Below are 21023 nucleotides of genomic sequence, written 5' to 3'. Positions count from 1 at the left end.
ATGTTAAGTTTGAATATAAATAAAGTTTATGTTTTTTTCAATTTCTTTAAATAACTCTCAATATATAGTATGCGCATGTGCATGTATCCTTGTAATATCACAAAAAAATATTCTTATAAGAATAGTAATTTTTTAGTACACATTACAAAGGTTAAGGAATAATTGAAAAAAATATAGAATCATGTGAATGAAGCATGAATTTAATAAGCTTAATGAAATTTTTTTTTAGAAAGATTGGAAAATAAAGAATGCATATCGTGGTCTTTTTATTATTTTCTAAATTTTGTGATATTCATAAATATATATTTATTATTAATTTATTTGTTCACATTATTGACGATTTTTTTTTTTCCCTAAAATGGTTCTAATATATGTGAAAATGCCTGAAGAAAGCCACAGTTTTCTGTACGAAACAAATGTGAATAATTTAATAAAGAATTTAAAGGAGGATCTGATAAATATTTACAATCTTAAATGCAAAATATTGAAGCTGTTAGATGCATCGTCTGAATTAGCAAAACATGGTCCTTTGCGACCCGAGGAATTTAGAGGCTTGTCTGAGGTAATATAAAAACAATAACATAAGCAGATCAAATGCTAATATGATTTCACAAAAAAATCATTCATTTTCTTCTTTTTATAAATATTTAAACTAAAATTCTCCAGTGTGATTCCTATAATTCAAATGAAGTGACCTGTCCAGATGCAAACAATTTTCGAACCGGAATACCGCCACCAAAAGATGCTGCAATTAAGTTAATAAATTTGGTGGACAAAATGAAAAGACAATTAGTAGAACATGTAAATAAAAAATTTTTATAATCGTTTTAATCAGTTTTAGAGCATCTCTAAAAACGCCCATTCATATGTACATATTTTATATCATCTATGTTTATGCATTTGTTTTTCCACATGATAGGGGCAAACAAATGAAATATCTTTGAGCAATTTAAACAAAGACTTAAACCTGATTGTTCAAACTTTAAAAATATGCTATCCTGTAATTGAAATTCTTCCAAGTTATGAACCAACGCGATTAATTTTGGAAAAGGAAAACTATTTTAACGATGTAAAAACGAAATAAGCAAAGACATGCATGGATGTATATATATATGCAATTTTAAAATTTTTTTTATTTTTTAATTTTTTCCATCTTTAAAGGAGCTCGTTCCTAATGAAACGTCGATGTGGTGGGCAGGGAAGGAATTGGGAGAAAATTTATATTTAAAAAATATAATTGGAAAAAATGAAAAAACCAAAATTATAGTAAAATTAAATCCTAAAAAAATGGGGCCTCCAGAAAGAGAGCCAAGAATAGATAATGAAACTTACAAAGCTATGCTAGCATATTATCATAAAAAAAAAAAAGAGGAAAAAGAATTTGAAGAAGATGATGATGATTCATATTTAAATTCTGAGTGGGCTAGCCCATTAAGTTTGCAAAAGCAACTGCTTGGAAATTTACATGATTTAAAATGGAAACCTTAATATGCTCAAAAACATTTTATTTATAACTATTCAAGTTAAAAAATAAGTTAAGAATTAAAAACAAACAAACATTCGTATATATTCGGTTTAATATAAAAAAAAAATGAAAAAGGGCAAACAAAAGAATATACAAAAAATCACTATAAATTTTGCATCTTGTTTTGCATTTGCGGTAATGCTTTGTTGCTTATTATGTGTAATATCTTTTGTTATTGTATATTTTTATAAAAAATAAAAAAAATTGAAAAATGGGAAAAGTACCTAATAAATGCATGCAGTATTTATTGTATGCACAAACATAATATTAGTTAATAATAAAAGAGTTAAAATTGTAAAAGGATTCTGAAACTTTATTTCCATAAATATCCAAAAAATAAGTGGATCTTAAATTTTTTAAATTATTATTGTTAATATAAAAATGGACAATTTCTTTCAATAACCTTAAATCAAGTGTATATATGTGATCAAATATATCACATGTACTAAATGGTAAATTATGTTCATTATTATTAAATTGGATATTATTGAAAAGCCATATTTCTTCTGTATTTAGTTTATTTTTTTTATGTAAAACATGCTTTATATTTGTAACTAAATGTTGTATAAATATATCGGGCGTATCTATATTTTTATGTAAGCATGAATTTATAGATGCAATAAAATCTTTATGATTTCTTTTATCTCGATAAATTGGTTGTTTTAAAGGATTAGATAATACGTTTTCAATTTCTTCAAATTCATTCAAATTCCAAATAAAAGATGTATGATGTACAAAATAGTCTTTTGAAAATGCTTGTGCATTTCCTCCAACTTTTTTAATAATAACATTTTGATCATTTGTTTCGTAATTATCATTTATTTTACAAACAAAGTCCTGTTCGTGATATTGAAAAGTTTTGTTAAAAGTATATCTACCATTATTTTTTTTTTGTATAAATGGTTTAAAGAAGTAATCAAATGTCCATTTGCTTATATTGGATGGATAAAGTCTAGTTTCTTTTTCAAAATCGTTTGGAAGAATAAACGAAGTTAATATACAATTACTATTGATATATACAGTGCCTCCCCCTGTAAATCTTTTTATCAATAATATATTATTTTTTTTTATATAATTAGTATCATTTGTATGTTCTTTTGTTTTTCTATTCATTCCAAATATAACACATTTATTATTTGGTGAATAATTATTTGAATAAAGTCTTATTTTATTATTATTTTCTATATTTTTTGTTGTATCATTTATCACAAAAAAACCAATTTTATTCAGTCTGTTACTTAAACAACTACTAAGCCTATATAAACTTTCTTCGATTAATAATTGTTCATAAATATGGAAATTTGTTAAATTAATAAAATATAAAATATTTTTTTGTATTTTACTATTATTATTATTATTATTTGTGTGTGTAAAAATTGGCTGAAATATATCAGCCATTCCAACTATTTTTTTCATTACATTTTTCACCATGCTTTATTTTTTTGATAGGATATTCCACAAAAATAAAACAATAAAAACTCAAAAAATGGAAACAATTATAATAAGTTAAAAAAACTTTAAATTTCTTTATGCGTAAGTATGTATCATTATAAGTTTTAAATGGAAATAAAAAAAATTTTAAATATATTTCAAACAAAATTTGTAAATTTGTAAATTTGTTTCACTAATATAGCCAGCCATATATACAACCCTATGGCTATTTTTTTATTTATTTTTTTTCAAAATTTATAAAAAAATAAATACACACAAAGTAGCATTTTTTTATAAAAGAATCAGTTGGATTTATCACTTTTACCATTTTAAGTATAACCCCTTATACCTTTAAAAAAATTGATAAATTTGTGATAATAATCAAACTGAATAACAGTGATAAAATTAATTGATACAATAATGTCAATCATATACCAACCAGAGTGTTAATAATAAAAATAATTTGTTTATAAAAAATTTATATAAATATGAAATAAAAAAAATAAATAAAATACAAAAAAAATGGGAATAAAGTTGTAAAATCCAAAAGATATGAAAATAAGCATAGCGTGATATAAATTTACTAAAATTAATAGACACACTTTAGTAAAAATTAAAAAAAAAAAAATTGTATTTATAAAAAATAATTTAATTATATCTTTGCATTTGAACAGCCATTCTTAATTTATCTTCTGCAGTTAAAACTTTTCGTAAAATAAGTTCCCTTATTTTTCCATCATATATCATAAAATGTTTCCATCCTTTTCCTATATCTATTTGGAGCTCATTAATAATACAATGCTCTGTTAAAAATGCATTAGTTCGCCTTACCTTTTTTTCAGCATACTGTCTAACATTGTCACTTAAGATAATGTGTCGATAAATATATTTGTCGTCTCTGTATGTGGATGAGTAGCAAACGGGGCCTTTAAAAAAGCATAAATTAAGAAATATTAAGTACACAAAATAAAAGTAAAAAGCTCCACAAATATTGCACACACAACATACCGATATATGGTTGATAACCAATCAGTATAAAGAACACACTAAATAAAATCTCCATATTGTAAATACAAAGAGTGAATATATAAGAAGTATGCATATTATTATTTAATTTTTTTTTGCATACCTCTTGATGTAACCTTGTAAATATAATTTTCACTTGTGGATCGTAAAAATTCTAAGTTTAAATTTTCATCCATGCTATCTTTAACAGATTTAAAGATTTCTTTTTCTGATTTTCCTAGCTCATCAAGTATCGAATAATAATTTTCATTCATATTATCATAAGTGTTTTCTTCATTGTTGTCATTTATGTATTCTTTATTTTTTTCTGGCTCTCTTCTTTTATTAGTATTGAACTCGTTATTGTATGAGGTTTGACAGCTATCGATATTTTTTCTTTTTCCATTTCTATTATTATTTTTTTTATCATCATTTTGAATATTTTCACAGCCATTTTTTTTAATAATATTGTTATCTTTATTATTTAATTGATAATTATTATTCACATTTTTATTATTAGTAGTAAGTGCAGCATTGGTAAAACTGCTACTTTTGTTATTTCTATGATCTGTACTAATTTGGCTATATTTAATTCGTGTCTTTAAATGATTTGACACTGCTCTACTTAAATTGTTCATATTTTAATTATTTTATTTAACAAATTTTATTCATAGATATATATTATATGGCTTATTTCTTCAGCTCTTTTTACAATTTTCACTTTCAAAATATTTTTAAACTTTAGCAAATGCCATATATACTTTTATTATGGAAACACATTATAAAATAAACGACGTTTTTTTATTTAAATACATATATTATATAATCAAAATAATTAATTTAAAAAAAAAACAAACAAATCTATTAAAATAAATAATATCCTTGATTATTATTTTTTTTTTTCAATTGTGTATTTTCGTGTCTTATTTATAAGATCAACTATTACTCAGCACACTATATACCGTTAAAAAAATCATTTTATTTATAAACCCATTAATATAAACTAATATACAATATGGAATATACAATTAAATAAAACAATGTAATAATGGAAAATACATTATAAAATCCAAACAATAATATTGCATTTAAAATAAGTCACGTATATATATTATATGCATAAACATATTACACACGTAGCTATTAAAAAGGCATAAATGTTTATAAAAATTAAATTTTCAATATTACATTTTTTATAACGTCAAAAATATCATTCTTGAATTTCTCTTTCATATAATATATATCATATCCTTTACCTTTTTTTTTTTCTAATGTGTCTTTATAAATTATTAGAAGAAAACATATATATATGATCGCATATTTTGTTTGCTAGCATCGTATTAACACAAATAAGTAACTTCGAAACTTCGCAAATACATAAACACTAAATTAGCAAATACACAAACACAAATTTCACAATACACAGGCTCAAATTTCACAATGCATAAACAGTAAGTTAACAAATATACAAACACAGTAAATTAACAAATATACAAATACAATAAATTAACAAATATACAAATACAGTAAAAAATTTGTAAATAAATTACGAAGTTCTAACACACAGCATACTTTCAAACGAGCATATCGCCACGTTCTTTCGATATTGTGGTTAGGGATATTCAATAAAAAAAACAAAAAATAATTGAACAGTTTGTAATTAATACAAATAAAAATGCATTTGTTATATTATTATTTTTTTATTTATTTGTTAGTTGTTTTTGTCTTTCTTTTTACTATAAAACATTTTTTAATTTATTATTACACAACAACCTTTAGCTAATTATTATAAAATTGTGGAGAAAAATGCGAAAACAAAATGTGTGGGTATATGAAAAAATACATAAATTCTTGTCACACACATATTTTTATTATATTTTCAAAAGTTCATATATTTTAAAATAATTAAATTTAATATTTTTTAAAGTGATATGTGCTTGTGAAAAACAAATTGATCAAGTGCATTAACAAATGAAAAAACTAAGACAAATAAAAATAAAAATGAAAATATAATTAAAATATAAAATAGTATCATTTTAATAAATATTCGATTTATCAATAATTCTAAAATACTATTTGAAATGTTTCATTATAATATTTAGTTTAAGGGCATGAATACTATTATAAAACAGTGTCAAACTAATTAAATAATATGAATATATTTTTTTTCTATTTTGAGTGGTTTATACTTGTGAAGGCAAAAAATAAAATTCTTAAAAATAAAAAAATATATAAATAAACTTAATATCAAGAAAATTATATATTAGTATTCTCCAATTTTCATACTTTTAGAAAAATTGCTAAGTAATTTATTGATCATATTCATTATTATATTCGGTTTATTCAAAACTTAAAAATATTATTATTTGTGTGTATATTGTAAATATAATTGTGATAATTGTTCGTAGCTTGTTTTTCCAATTTGTATGGACAGTACATATACAATTGATCAGGAACATACGCCGCGAAATAAATTAATAAAACATCTAAACATAATGTAGAGTTATATATTAAATGCACAATTATGAATTGTACATACATAAAATGAATGTAAAAATTAATTAAAAATATACTCCCCAACAAAATACAATATTCACCCCATTGATGTAATTTATATTTTAAACTCAACTTTGGTATGAGCATAGTAAAAACAGTAATATCGTGTTATATTTTTAACATTTAAATAAAACTATTTTATATTATAAACAACTAAATGTTAGTCTTATGTTTTTATCACACATTCAAATAATTTATAAGTATGTTCATGCATACAATTTATCAAGTAAAACGTAGTAGCGTATTTTATACAAATGTGGTTACAAGCTAAATTCAATGTGTGCAATTTCAACAGCTGTGTGTGTCATTCTATATTATTGTCATTATCATTTTTATTTTTTTAAGATCGTTTTTTATGCACAAGCAAGGTTTTTTTTAATTAATGAAACAAAAAAAAATGGCATTTTTTTAATAGCTATTTTAGAGCGTTAAGGGAATACAACACGAAACATAAATGAAATAGTTCTATAGAACTAGCTTTATTGGTATTAAATAAAAATAACTTGGTCAGGCGAAAATTGCAAGATACGCACAAAAATATATTAATCGCTCATAAATAAATGTATATAAGTCAGGGAATAGCTATAATGCATGTGTTTTAAAAAATTGTGTAATTAATTCAAATGTATTATAAAAAAATAAAAGTGTAATAAAAAAATAAAATAAAAAACCAGCTAAATGGGAAATAAAGACAAAAATACTACATAGTCGCGAGCGAGTTGCTTAAATATTTAATTTTCGCTTCGTTAACTTCGTAATTTATTGAATTAAATAAAATTTGAAATTCTTCTTGCAATATATTTTTTGCAATCATTTTCCATTTTTTTTTTGCTTGTTGTTTTTTTCTTAAAAATTCTAAGAATTTGTGAGTACTATTAATTTCATTAATTGTATTAAAATCCTTAGGCATTTTAAACGATTTTACTCCATTTAAATTTAATAAATCAACACTCCCTTTTATTTCGTATGAACTGTTCATATCATTTATTATGTTAATTATATGATCTGGTACACTTTTCAAATCAGAATGTTCATCTCTGTCTTCATTTAGTATACCACTATGACTAGAATCATATTGTTGTGGTACGTTTTTTAAATCAAAATAATTATCATCACCATTTTGTTTGTTGGCTAAACTGTTTTTTTTAGTATTATAATTTCTTCCTCTCCATTTGTTTATGTCATTGTCATCATTTGGGGAATGTTTATATTGATTTTGGGAATATCTATAATCACGATTTCTTTCATATTTTTGTGAATAATATTTGTTATTTTTATCATAATCATCATGTTTATTATAATAAGTATAATCCGATTCATTATTATTTATACTATTATATTTCTTTGTCTTTGTATTGGTTTCTGAGTTTATTGAAGTATCACATCGCATAAAATTATTATAATTAGTGTAACGATTATTGTTATTATAATATTTAGAATAATCCTTATTTTCGTAATTTTCTTTATAATTTATTTTATTATTTTCATATTTTTCTTTATTCGAATATCTATTGATATAATAATATCGGGCTTCTTCATTGATACTACCACGTTTGTTTCCTTTTTCATTATCATCATAATTTTTCCTACCATTTTCATATTCATATTTATTATCCCATTTATAGTAATTTTTATCGTCATACTCATAATTTTTTTTTTTTGTTTCATATTGCATAGCACTTTCAGTATAATATGAATCCTTTTTATAATTTCCTTCTATGTTTCTATAATTATGTGATATATTAGTAGGTATATTTTCTCCCCTATAACTTTCTTCAGTTTTTATTTTTTTATTTTCCATGCCTCTTAATCCTAAGTTTGTATATTCATCATCATCATTATTCTTTTCATTATATTTTTTTGAATCATAGGGAATATGTATATCACTATGTTTTTTATTATATCCACTTTTATTTTCGTTGTCCATATCCTTATCAGCTATGTACTTAGTATCTTTGTATTCATCATGATGGAATATTTTATATGATTTAACATAGCTTCTCAATAAAAAGTTTCTAAATTTTATATGAATACAATCATTTTCATCAGTTTTATCATTTTCATCAAAATCAACCCAATTTGTTAAATCTGCATCATTATCTAAATTAATTTTTACTTCACTTTTGATATAAACATATTCTATATTTTTTTTATTTTCATGTGTAGTATCTGAATCATCACTACAATATGCATGCTCGTCTTTATCATATTCCCTATAACTATCTTGATCGCTAGCATTATTATTATATTTCTTATCAGTTTCAAAATATATGTTTTCATCACATATGCTATAATCTTTATGTGTCAATTTTCTTCCATAATGATATTCTTTATCCATATAATAATTATTATCTTTTTTATTATGATCCTGATTATAGCTATTGTGATTAGTTTCTCCTTTTTCTGAATCATTAAAATTATCACTATTTTTTTTATTTTTATAATTTTGTGTGGAATCATCACATTCTTCTTGTTTATAATATTGGCCAGTTATTTCTTTTTGCTTGTCCTTGTTTATTTTTTCATAATTTTCTACATTTTGAGTTTCATACTTTTCCTTTTTTTCATATACCGAACCTTTATCGCTAAATTTGTCATTTTCTTTATCACAAATATAATGATTATTCTCTTTATAAGATTCATTATCATTTTGGTTAGAATTACATGATTTTGATCGTTCGTTTTTTCGATATGTTTTTCTATTTCTGTTTTCACTTTCACTTTTATCTCTTTTCCTTTTTTTTGAATCAAATTTATATTGAGGTTTCGATTCATGATATCTATCATTTTTGTAAGTATTGGAAAATTTATCTTCATCGTTATATGGTTCATTCTGAGATAAAGAACGATAAAAATATTTTTCTTTTGTTTTTTCTGTGTTATAATAATAAGAATTATTATTATTATTATTTTTATAATCATAAAAATATTTTGAATCACTTCTTTCTTTTTGATAATAATTATTTTTATAAGTTTTATTTTGGTATTGATAATAATAATTGTATTTTTTTTTTTCAAAAAATTGTTTATTATAATTATTTGTTTGAATATATTTATTTTTTGGTATATGTAAAAATCTATTATCAATATTATCATATTTATCATTACTCAATTTTCTCATAATTGCTACATCAGTATCCTTATTTATCAATGTATCTTCTCCTTTTCTTTTACACACTTCATTGTCCTTAACATATTTATATTCATAGTGTTTTGTATTTATTTGATTTCTTCTCATTTTCCAATCATTATAATTATGTTCATTACTATATGCTGAGTTTTTTCTTTTTCTATTTTTATAAATATTTACACTAGAATTATTTGATTTATCTCTATTTCTTAACTTATTTTGTATTAAAGATAATTCATTATCTGTCCCAGAGTTACTATGATATTTTCTTTCATAGCGGTCAGGGGAATTTCGGTTTTTATTTTTTTCAACTTTTGTCAATAAATTATTTTGATCAGAATTATATATATTACCATTTTCACTGCAACTTCTATTATTATATGAAGAATTTTTTTCATTTTTTTTTAAATAAAATTCTTTTTCTTCATTATTTATTTTCGCCTCTGATTCGTCATTTATATATCCATTATTTTTGTTATTACATTTTTGTGTTTCATCCTTATTATTTTCATTGTTATTATCTCGTCTTTTAAAAAGCATCATTGAGTTTTGGGGGAAAGAGGGGTATGGGAAAAGTATTAATATAACATTATATTTTTATATAAAAAATATACATCACATTTATGTTTACGAAAACAAAATATATTAAACAAACAAATTAAATTTTAAAAATTGTATCCCTCTATATGAATTCTGTATCGTATTTTGTATTGGATTTTTTTTTTTTTTGCAAAATTAAATATTTTCCCATAAAATGGGTACAAAATAAGATTAATAAGCCCTCTTATATTTTTATTGAATTTAAATTATATTTCTTAAAAAGTATCATATATTTATTCACTATCACATATCAATCATTTATATATTTTTTTTTTTTAATTTATAAAAATTTGCAAATATATAAATTGATTAAAAAAAATAATAAAAAATAATACAAGGCCGAAATGAAAAGCCTCTACCGGAAACTCCAAAAAGTTTTTTATATAAAATTTGTAATACTGTATGCTAAATAAATGACTGTATGATATTATATTTGTGATAAATTATATATTTATTATTTTGTGGGGGTTAAAAAAAAATATTTAAATAAATATTTTAATTTTTTATCATTTTTTTCACATAAAAATAATGAATTCAAAATGGCATTTCAAAAAAAAAAACATTATGTCCAATATGCATTAATATTGTCACACAAATGTTTATACTCTAGTTGAAAATAAAATTTTTTAATCCTTTACATATTTCAAAACATCAAAAAAATATAATAAATACTAACAATTAAAAAAAATGATAGTTATTATTACCATTTTATAAAATAACAAAATTCAAAACAAATAAAAAATAGCCAAACAACTGTAAATATTATATGCATACTCCTCTCCTAAAACATGTGCATATAAAACCTATATTCATATTGAATAATTTTATTAATGAATTTCAAAATAATTTAAAAACAAAAAAATGAATACTTCTAATATGTCTACTTCATCCCTAATAAACCGACACAGAGTAGTAATTAAACGACTTTATTCCTTTGTTGTCTGAACAAACATGGAAATCTTTTGGGCATATATCGTTAACAGTAAAACATTTACCATTTCGTTTGTTAATTGGCGTTTTAGTAAATTCAAATATTAAATTAAACAACACCTCGGTAGGGCAAATATCAATTTTTTTTTTCTTTTTTCCTGATACATTATCTTTCTCTAATTTTCTAACATAAACTGAAAAATTGGAATTTAGAGATTCTTCATGTCCACAAACTATCCATAAACCAACAGCGGACTGATCTGTTGACCCTTGCATAGAACATGATGTTTTTCCATTTTTACATGGATATATAGCTATTGATATCGGGTCATTTGAATTTAATACACTAATTCCAAATCCAAATAATATAATTTGATTTTTTTCTGAACATTCAAGGGTTAATAAACCAGTTCCAGATTTTGCTTTTTGCTCAAGATATGGTATACTATCATCATTACACATTGCAAATATATAACTATATGCATTATCACTCATTTTTGAATAACATTTATCCGATTCTTCATCACATGTATTCATATAAAAATCTTTTAAGTTTGATAAATCATTAGGAATAGATAATGAAAATCCTAATATAAAATTTTGTTTATCTTCACATTCTAATACAACTAATCCGCTACCACTACCATGTATCATTTTAGATTTCATCAATTGATCTTTTATATTATAATTTTTTATTTCTCCATCTGTTTTTGAACCTATATTTATAGGAACATTTAATGATACATAAAAACTTAATGCTTCATCATATATTTTGTTTAATCGCTCTGGTAAAATCCTAGATAAAGGCTCGTATTGTCCTTTTATTGGCATTGGATTATTTTTTATGCTATCTGCCCATTTTTCAAAATTTGATGGATCATTAGGATCATATATTGTTGTCCCTCCGATTATCACTGTTTCTTTTTCTATACTTGAATTTGACGATTCTTCGTGACTTGATTCTTTTGAATCTGTACTTGTTGATGCGTTTGCTTTAAATAAACCGAATCCAACAGATGCAGACACGGAAGTGGATAATCCACTTTCATTTAAGGATTTATATTCATTTTTTGATATTTTAACTTGCTGTGTTATTTTTCCACCTAAATGTATAACAGTTGATACATGGGTTCCAAAATTTTTAAAAAAATATAACCATGATTCAACACTTTTTCCACAATTTTCCATCCCTGTTTTATTATATCTTAACTCTTCAGCATTACAATATTTGCCATCATGTTCTAATGAATTAAAATACGATGGGAGTAAAGCTATTGCTCTCAAAAATTGATCACTTAATTTCCATTGAGAGTATTGAGAAAGAGATGCCACATATTTAAAACAGTAGCTTTTTAATATAAACATTCTAAACTTTTTTTTAGATATTGTATTAGATGCACTTGTATATCCAACAGATGCTGAAAATGAACCAAATAACCCATAAGATCCTCCTAATGAAGCATCAACAGAAAGTTCTTTAGTATATTCGCTCATTGTACTTATTTCAGTTTCATTCTCTGATCTATTACAAGATATCTCATTTCGCACATATGATCCATTTGGGTTTATATTTATATAATTATCTGGATAATCCACATCAGATTTAGGATATGTTAATTTTATTACAGAATCTCTATAACCAGGATCTACTTTAAGAAATGGATCTCCTATCGGATTTCCAAATAAAAAATCATATCCAACACCTAAATATTCTGTTCCTTGTATTATTTTTGTATCCATATTATTTTCTGTTTCAATTTTATATTTATTATACAAATCTTTGTTTTCATCTAAACCATCATATATTACAACAGTATGATGCTCATCATTGTAAATATTATCTTCTGTATTTGGGTTATTCCTTTCTTTTTCCTTTTCGTTTTCCATATTATCATTAATATCTTTCATTAACTTAACAAAATTATTTACTTTATTCTTTACATTACTCATTTGTTTATTTTTATTATGTTTTGATGGCTCTAAAGCTGGATATGTTTCATGTGTTATATTTGGTTTATTTATTTCAGGATTTGCATCATCGTTTTGCCTCATTTCATTAAAGTTTATTTTACGTATGTTTTGCATTCTGTCTACTCTATTTTTCGGTAATTTAAGTGTTACTTTTTTTATTCTCCGACCATGTTTACTATCTGCATCATTCGATACAAATTTTCTAATTCTTTCGTCTTCTATAGTATGCTCATGCTGTAAGCCAGATAAAATTTCATTATTAAAAATCTTCACTTTATTATTATATAACTCTTGTGTATCATTTTTGTTCATGCTTAAAATTCGAATGTGAAAATATAAAAGGGATTCATCTGCACCTAAATTGTCAAGTTTGTGTAAAATATTTACGATTATCAAGAAAAAACATGGAAAAAATAAATACTTTCTTTTAAACATCATTTTTTTTATAATATTAATATCCAATATTCTATATGTAACAAAAATTATGAACTTTTGCTAAACCGTAGTTTGTTTGTATAGTACTACGTATGCATAGGCATGTATACTTATGAGCTTTCATAAAATATTTGTAATTACTTTTATAAATGGCAGATATATTCCATTCAAAGAGAAAATTAAATTCTATCATTAACGGAAAAGAATATGATTTAAAAGTAAAAACGATTTATAAAACACATTTAGCACATAACCAGCTTTATATTAGACACTTTATTGCAAAAGTAATAAGTTACATATAAAATTGTATATACTTATTTATATCTATATGTATGCATGAATAATTCTCAAAATAAAACAACTGACATATTATATACTTTATATGAATGCAAGCATAAAACACAAAAATAACATAAGAATATACCTATTCTTTTAATTAAATTTAATAAAAAAAAATTAAAATATTGCAATTTAAAACTTAAAATGAACATTAAAATTATGGTAAAATATTAAAAATAGCAAAGTAAATAGACAAGTTAATTTTTTTTATTTACTCACTAAGATACACATTTTCATAACAAAATTTAAATACAAATTAAAAGGGTTTATAAATAAATAAAATAGTCAAAATAAAAATGTAATAAAACAAATTATTGCTTTCTTTAACTAGCCAATGTAGAAAAAAAAAGTTAATAATAAATTAATAATATAAAACAAAAAAATAATATTAATGGGAAAAATAGCCATAATGACAATCAAATTATGAACATGTCATAAAAAAAGCGAAAATAAAAAAAATTTAATTAAAGCTATTTTAACTATAACTTGCAAACTAATTTGGTGTTACCAAATTTCCTCGAAAAATCGTCCTGATTTCTTTAATTTTTTTATAATCTTTTTATCATTTTGCTTATTATTTTCATATAAATTAACAATTGTTTGTTTCACATCCTTACCCATTTCGGTATTTCCACATATGTATACGTATGCGCCTTTTTGTATCAAGTTACACACAAGTTCCTTTTGTTCACGAATTAAATCTTGTACATAAATTTTATTGCTTTGGTCCCTTGAAAATGCTAAATAAATTTCATCAATATATTTGTTTTCCAAAGAGTCCATAATTTCTTTTTCATATAGAAAATCTATTCCTTTTTTTCTGCAGCCATAGAATAATATTCTTTGGGATTTTTTATTTAATATTTCATTTTTTTCACGTTTTTGGTCAAAAAGTTTAAATTCTGTAAGAAAAGCTTTAAAAGGAGCTATTCCCGTCCCTGTAGCAATCATTATAATGCTGGCGTCTCCTAAATTTTCGGGAAGTGTAAATATTGATGTTTTAACATTAAATTTTACTATATCATTTGGATATAATTCTTCTGTTAAATAATAAGAAGATGAACCTTTATACCATCTTCTTTCACATAAATTTCGTAATTTTTTTTCAGTAATATTTGGTAACATATTATTATTTTTAAAACTTTTTAATGCTTTCCTAAGCGAATGAATAGGATATTGTTTTTTTTTTACAGTCAATGTAATCATGTCTGGATCATCTTTTGGAGAAGAAGATATTGTATAGCTTTTGGGGGAAATTTTTGGAATTAATTGTAAAAATGGCGTCAATTCAAATATGGCACTTTGCATGAATATATCTACAAATTCAATAAATGTCATTTCAAATTCTTTGCATATATTAAAAAATGTATTCCTTTTATTATTTGATAAAATGTAATTAAACATTTTAAGTTCTTCTATGTCTTTAATAAAACATTTAAAATTCTTTAAAACATTTACTCGAGGTATAGTTGATAAATCGCAATAACATTGTAAGGCTTCTTCAATTGTGCATGGTGTTGGAAACGGAATATGCATGGAATTGTTATTATTATTATTATTATTATTATCATTATTTTTATTTATTAATATATCATTTTTTTCATTATTAGTACCATTTAAATATGGTGTATTATCATATTTTTGTGAGTTTTTTTGTGAATTTTGATCATTTCGTTCCACAAAAATAAATTTTTTATTTTTGTCAATTTCATTTATATTTAATCGTTTTAACCACCAATCTGTGATTTGTTTTGAATTTTTTGTTAAAACAACTAAAGTATCAGCAGACTTGTATTTAATATTTTTTGCTGATATAATTATATGATTAACTTTATCAGAATTAGTGGAATCATCTACATTTTTTAACAAATTTGTGTTAGATATTACAGTGCCAGTATTGTGGTTAAAATAAAATTTTCCAGTAAGACTTGTGGATACATGCTTATTAAATTGAGCTTCTTGATGATTAGTATTATCTTTTAATAAATTACTAGCATGGCATTTCGTTTCGCTTTTCTTATCATCTTCGATATTTTCAAATTTTAAATCGAATTTGATGTCAGGAATATTTTTCCAATCCACCAATTTAATAACTTCTTCTTTGATAAAATTAATTGGGATATGGCTCATATTTAAAATTTTCGATAATTCTTTAAAAAAATTATTTTTCCATATTTCAAAATCATGATAAATATTATCATCATCGTCACCATATATAGTTTCACTAATTTGTTCTGCTTTAAAATTTTTAAGATAAGCTGTAAGTTTTTTTGCTATTTTGTTAAAATGACTATATTGTTTACTTCCTAAACCCATTATAGAATATTTTGTATTCCTAAAATATGTGTTATTTATATCTAGTTCTTTTAACCATTTAAAAAATTCGATAGCATTATCTGGTGGGTCACCATTTCCATATGTTGAAACAATGAATATACGAATGCCAAGTGTTTTTATTTCTTCTTTATTAAAATATTCTAAATCAACAATATCCGCTTTTATGTCAAATATTTCCTGTAAATTGTGACATAACTCTTTTGCAAACTGTTCCCCTGTTCCACTTTGGCTACCAAAATATATTTTTACATTTTGGGCAATTGCATTATTTGCAAATTTTTTTTTTTTACTAGAATTTAAACATTTTCTTATACATGCTATTATACTTTTAAAAGAATACGCATTTTTAATTTTCCAAATAAAGTATATGTTACCTGTAAAAAATATAGAGTATGATAAAATCGTTTTCCAATCACTATTCATTTTTTTGCCCGTTTACTTTCATTATTTTTTTGTTATATTATATATTTTTATCATTTAAATTTTATTTCTTTTCTATTCAAACTCATCAAATATAAATCACCATATATAAATAAGGACAAATATATTATATATCGATTGGAAAAAAACGACGTATTCCGAATGCACTAATTTGAAGTGTGCCAAAATAAATAAAAATACTTCTATAGAAAATTATTTAATTAAAAATTTGGAGACATTAATAAAAAAATAAAAAAAATAATAGTAACAAAATAAAATAATATAATAATAATAATAAAATAATAATAATATTGAAATTATCAGTACAATATATAGATTATATCGATATTATAATATAACAGACGTATTTTAAATATAACTATTGGTTTACCATTTGGATAAATTCAAAAAAATATATAAGGCAACATATATTTTCATATATCAGTCATATTAACAGCAGACGATTAATATTGGCTAGCTATATTTTCTAATAATTTTTTTTTTTTTTTATAAAGGGAGTTCATAGTTGTTAGGTTAAATTTTGAGTTTCACTCTTAAATAATACATTGAAAAATTTAATATGAATTGGTAAATAAATTATTCTTCTTTATCTGTTTAGAATACATGTACCATATAAAATTTAGGATATTGTAAAAAATTAAAAAAAGGAAATGAATATGACTAAAACTTTTGATTTTTAATATTTTTAAATTATAAAATAAAACAAAGAGGAAGGGAGTTGTAAACTACATATGTGAATAATATTTGTTGCTAATTTAACGAAATAAAAGAATGAAGTTGCATATAAACTCATGCATTTATATACAAGCATTGTTAATTAGTTTAGACGAGGTACTTTGAAATTGTCTTTATGTTTAAAATCATAAAAAAAATTAAAATAATGAGAATATGTTTTCATATAATCAATACTAAGTACATGTAAAAAAGGTTTTTGTTTTTGCACACTCTGGGCACATGATAAAATAATCTATTTGAAAATTACTACAAATACATTAATAATGTACGTATATATTTATTTGCCATTAATAAATCCTCATTTTCTAGGATATATGTGTCGCCATATTTTGTTTGTTGAAACATATAAACATATATTTTTATTTAATTTTGTAGACAATGTGATATTTCATAATTTAAATTTTTGTTCATAAAATGTGGAATGCAAATATTATAAATAAAAAATTATCAAATAAATGGGAAATTTATATAGAGTTGTGAAATTGTATAGGAAACTTGGGATGAATAAATATATATGCACACAAAATATAAATAAGTTTTTATATAGCCACTATTTTTTTATAACCTGAACATAATTATATGTTTATGTGTGTAAACAGTAGGATATATAAATATGATAAACTTCTTGATAATAAAATGGAAAAAAATAAAATACAAGTATATGACAACGAAATTGAAAATTGCAAAACGGAATGAAAATGATGATAAAATAGAACAAAAAATAAATAATAATTTAAATATAAATAATTTTGAATATATATTAAACTCTATACAAGAATCAAAACAAAGAAATATAATAAAAAAATATAGCACTCTAGATAGATATATATCATTTTTATTAAAAAATAAATTAAATAAAGAGAATTATAAATATAAAAGGAATATATTACAAGTTCATTTATTAGCCATAGGTTGTGAATTGGTTAAAATAATAGGAGATGGAAATTGTTTATTTCGATCTATTTCATATAATTTATTTGGAAAGCAAATATATCATATGTATATCCGTCAAGCATGTGTTGATTATATGTTAAAATATAAAAACGAATATTCTATATATTTTGAAGAAGGAAAATTTACTAAATATATAAAAAATATGTTAAATGATGGGTATTGGGGTGATGAATTATGTATTAAAGCCATAGCTGATACTTTTGATTGTGTTGTATATATAATAACATCAAATCCTGATAAATGGCTTTTAAAATATGAACCGAAATGTAAAAATAATTATCAACCAAAGAAATGTGTTTTTTTGGCTTATTCGAGTCCTATTCATTATGACTCGCTCAAATTAATAAAAATGTGAAAAAATTTAATAAAAAAAATAAATTATAAATATTTTCGATATATTTCATAAATGGGAAAAACTTATTTATCTGTAATAGTTTTGTATTATTATCCATTTACATATGTATGTATATTTCTCATTGTTAATAAATATTATTTTTCTGAACATATATTGCATTTTTAACCTATGTTTCAGTTAACTCATATTATGTAAATCATCTTAATCTACAACTCTATACGTGTAAAATAATCATCATATATAATATTTGTTTCCTAATCAAAAACATAATTGAGAGATTAGTTTTTTACTAATTAAAATTTTTATATACGCCACTCTTAATAAAAAAAAGTAATTATGCATTTTTGAAATTTTTTTTTATCATATAAATACATATTTTATATATGCCTATATAAGGTTATGCCTGAATAGGAATAAAGTCCTTTGTATTATTGAAGTTAATGGTGGAAAAATTATCACTAAAAAAAAAAAAAATATATTACTGTTAGTAAATTTGTTTTAAAAATAAATTAATTGTAAACATAAATAAATATAATGATTTCTTAGTTTTTTTTTTTTAAATAATTTGGTGATATTGGAAATATTAACGCATCAACGGCAGGATCATTCTGAAAAAAGCATAGGACATGATAAAAAAAAAATATAACTAGCTAAAGTAGTACATAACTTAAAAGGCTATCGGAATAAAACATAAAACAAAATTCTACTCTTAGCAAAATTATTGAACTTTGATAACAGTTCTTGACATCCCCAAAATGATGATGATGATGAATGAAGATAATTCAAAAAAAAACAAAATCGAAATAAAAAGTATATCGAAAAATGAAATGGAATTTACATTATATAATAGTAACGCAGCATTAGCAAATGCTCTCAGAAGAATTATGTTATCAGAAGTGCCAACATTAGCAATTGATATAGTTAATGTTTATGAAAATACAAGTCCATTTCATGATGAATTCATAGCCCATAGAATAGGTTTAATACCTATAGATAGTAGAAATATAAAAAGTTATGAATTTAGAGAACGATGTAAATGTAAAGAAACGTGCTCTAGATGTACTGTCCAATATATCATTGAGGTAAAATGTAATAACGCTAATAAAATAAATGTATCACATTATGATATAGAAGCACTAGATCATGAACCCAATATTCCTATGCCTATACCCAATGATAATAAAAATAATAATATTGAAAAAATGGAAAATGCTATACCTATTGTCACATTATCTAAAAACCAAACCATACATATGAAATTAACAGCCACAAAAGGAATTGGAAAAATGCACGCAAAATGGATACCCGCTAATGTATCATATATAATTGATCACAAAATAGTAATTAATAATCATGAAGTGGATAAAATGTCAAAAGAACACAAATTATTAATAGCTAATAATTTAAATCCTGATTTTTATATATTAAAAGAAATGGATGATGATAGAAATGTCGAATTACGATTAAGTGAAAATATGTCAGTTGTTATGGCAGAAAGTTGTAGAGATGCATTAAATGAATTAGGATATAATAAAGATATTGTTAAAATTATTTATGATGAAACTAAATTTCATTTTAAAATTGAATCTGTTGGTTCAATGCCTCCTGAGCAGATTGTTGAAATGGCTATAGAAATTTTAGAAAGTAAGTTAAAAGACTTAGAGCCACAAATTAAAGCTTCATTTTATTCCATTGAAGAAGTTGCAAAACAACTAAAAGAGCAAGGTGTATCCTTATATGGAATTCAATTGGATCTAGAATAATTCATATAAAACAATAAACCATCATAAAGCAATAATATTAACCAAAATTATATCCATATAATTTATTTTCTTTCTCATATATTTCAATTGCATCCGATAAATTAATTCCTCTTATAACATTATAATTTTTTATGTGCAGTGATTTTGCATATCTTTGGTTATTTTTTTAAATTTTGAATGCAATAATTTGGAATTTCCATAGCATCCATATATACATGAGTAATAGGATTCTTTATGCTTTATTCTTGTTATATGTTATTTTATTCATTATATTGAACGTTTTTATTTATTATTAACGCCCCACATCGGGTAACTATCGAAAAAGCAAACAACACAGTAACTCAATGTTTTAGCAAAACATGAACTCGTTGTTTTAACAAAACAATTATAAATATATAAGCATAATATATAAATTTGAGAAAATACAGAAAAATTATGCGACTTATATATTCGCATACATTTTCTTTCATATATATATTTTCAGTTAACCAATTTAAATATGGTAAAAATGCAACT

The 21023-nt window shown here is 22.8% G+C and overlaps 8 protein-coding genes across 8 annotated transcripts; 3 read left to right on the top strand and 5 right to left on the bottom strand.

The window, feature by feature from the left end:
• Positions 1-358: 358 nt before the first annotated feature.
• PBANKA_0824600 (conserved protein, unknown function) lies at positions 359-1488 on the top strand (the record flags this gene model as incomplete). Its single annotated transcript, XM_034564420.1, has 4 exons — positions 359-562; positions 667-801; positions 920-1069; positions 1162-1488. 4 exons carry the CDS (start codon positions 359-361, stop codon positions 1486-1488), a joined length of 816 nt encoding a protein of 271 aa, XP_034421218.1.
• Positions 1489-1792: 304 nt separating this feature from the next.
• On the bottom strand, positions 1793-2956 carry PBANKA_0824500 (lipoate-protein ligase 2; the record flags this gene model as incomplete). The annotated part of the gene is made up of 1 exon (XM_034564418.1): positions 1793-2956. The coding sequence occupies one exon, from the start codon at positions 2954-2956 to the stop codon at positions 1793-1795; it is 1164 nt and encodes a 387-aa protein (XP_034421217.1).
• Positions 2957-3604: 648 nt separating this feature from the next.
• Positions 3605-4599, bottom strand: PBANKA_0824400 (cyclin-dependent kinases regulatory subunit, putative; the record flags this gene model as incomplete). The annotated part of the gene is made up of 2 exons (XM_034564417.1): positions 3605-3882; positions 4086-4599. 2 exons carry the CDS (start codon positions 4597-4599, stop codon positions 3605-3607), a joined length of 792 nt encoding a protein of 263 aa, XP_034421216.1.
• A 2618-nt stretch (positions 4600-7217) lies between these two features.
• On the bottom strand, positions 7218-10190 carry PBANKA_0824300 (conserved Plasmodium protein, unknown function; the record flags this gene model as incomplete). Its single annotated transcript, XM_034564416.1, has 1 exon — positions 7218-10190. The coding sequence occupies one exon, from the start codon at positions 10188-10190 to the stop codon at positions 7218-7220; it is 2973 nt and encodes a 990-aa protein (XP_034421215.1).
• A 948-nt stretch (positions 10191-11138) lies between these two features.
• Positions 11139-13586, bottom strand: PBANKA_0824200 (membrane attack ookinete protein; the record flags this gene model as incomplete). The annotated part of the gene is made up of 1 exon (XM_034564415.1): positions 11139-13586. The coding sequence occupies one exon, from the start codon at positions 13584-13586 to the stop codon at positions 11139-11141; it is 2448 nt and encodes an 815-aa protein (XP_034421214.1).
• Positions 13587-14426: 840 nt separating this feature from the next.
• Positions 14427-16682, bottom strand: PBANKA_0824100 (nitric oxide synthase, putative; the record flags this gene model as incomplete). The annotated part of the gene is made up of 1 exon (XM_034564414.1): positions 14427-16682. The coding sequence occupies one exon, from the start codon at positions 16680-16682 to the stop codon at positions 14427-14429; it is 2256 nt and encodes a 751-aa protein (XP_034421213.1).
• A 1366-nt stretch (positions 16683-18048) lies between these two features.
• Positions 18049-18744, top strand: PBANKA_0824000 (OTU domain-containing protein, putative; the record flags this gene model as incomplete). The annotated part of the gene is made up of 1 exon (XM_034564413.1): positions 18049-18744. The coding sequence occupies one exon, from the start codon at positions 18049-18051 to the stop codon at positions 18742-18744; it is 696 nt and encodes a 231-aa protein (XP_034421212.1).
• Positions 18745-19499: 755 nt separating this feature from the next.
• PBANKA_0823900 (DNA-directed RNA polymerase II subunit RPB3, putative) lies at positions 19500-20507 on the top strand (the record flags this gene model as incomplete). The annotated part of the gene is made up of 1 exon (XM_034564412.1): positions 19500-20507. One exon carries the CDS (start codon positions 19500-19502, stop codon positions 20505-20507), a length of 1008 nt encoding a protein of 335 aa, XP_034421211.1.
• Between the last annotated feature and the right edge of the window lie 516 nt (positions 20508-21023).

The sequence above is a fragment of the Plasmodium berghei genome, assembly GCF_900002375.2.
Source record: "Plasmodium berghei ANKA genome assembly, chromosome: 8".
NCBI lineage: Eukaryota > Apicomplexa > Aconoidasida > Haemosporida > Plasmodiidae > Plasmodium > Plasmodium berghei.
Note: the sequence above shows the minus strand (reverse complement) of the source record. Positions and strands in the feature narration are given on the sequence as shown.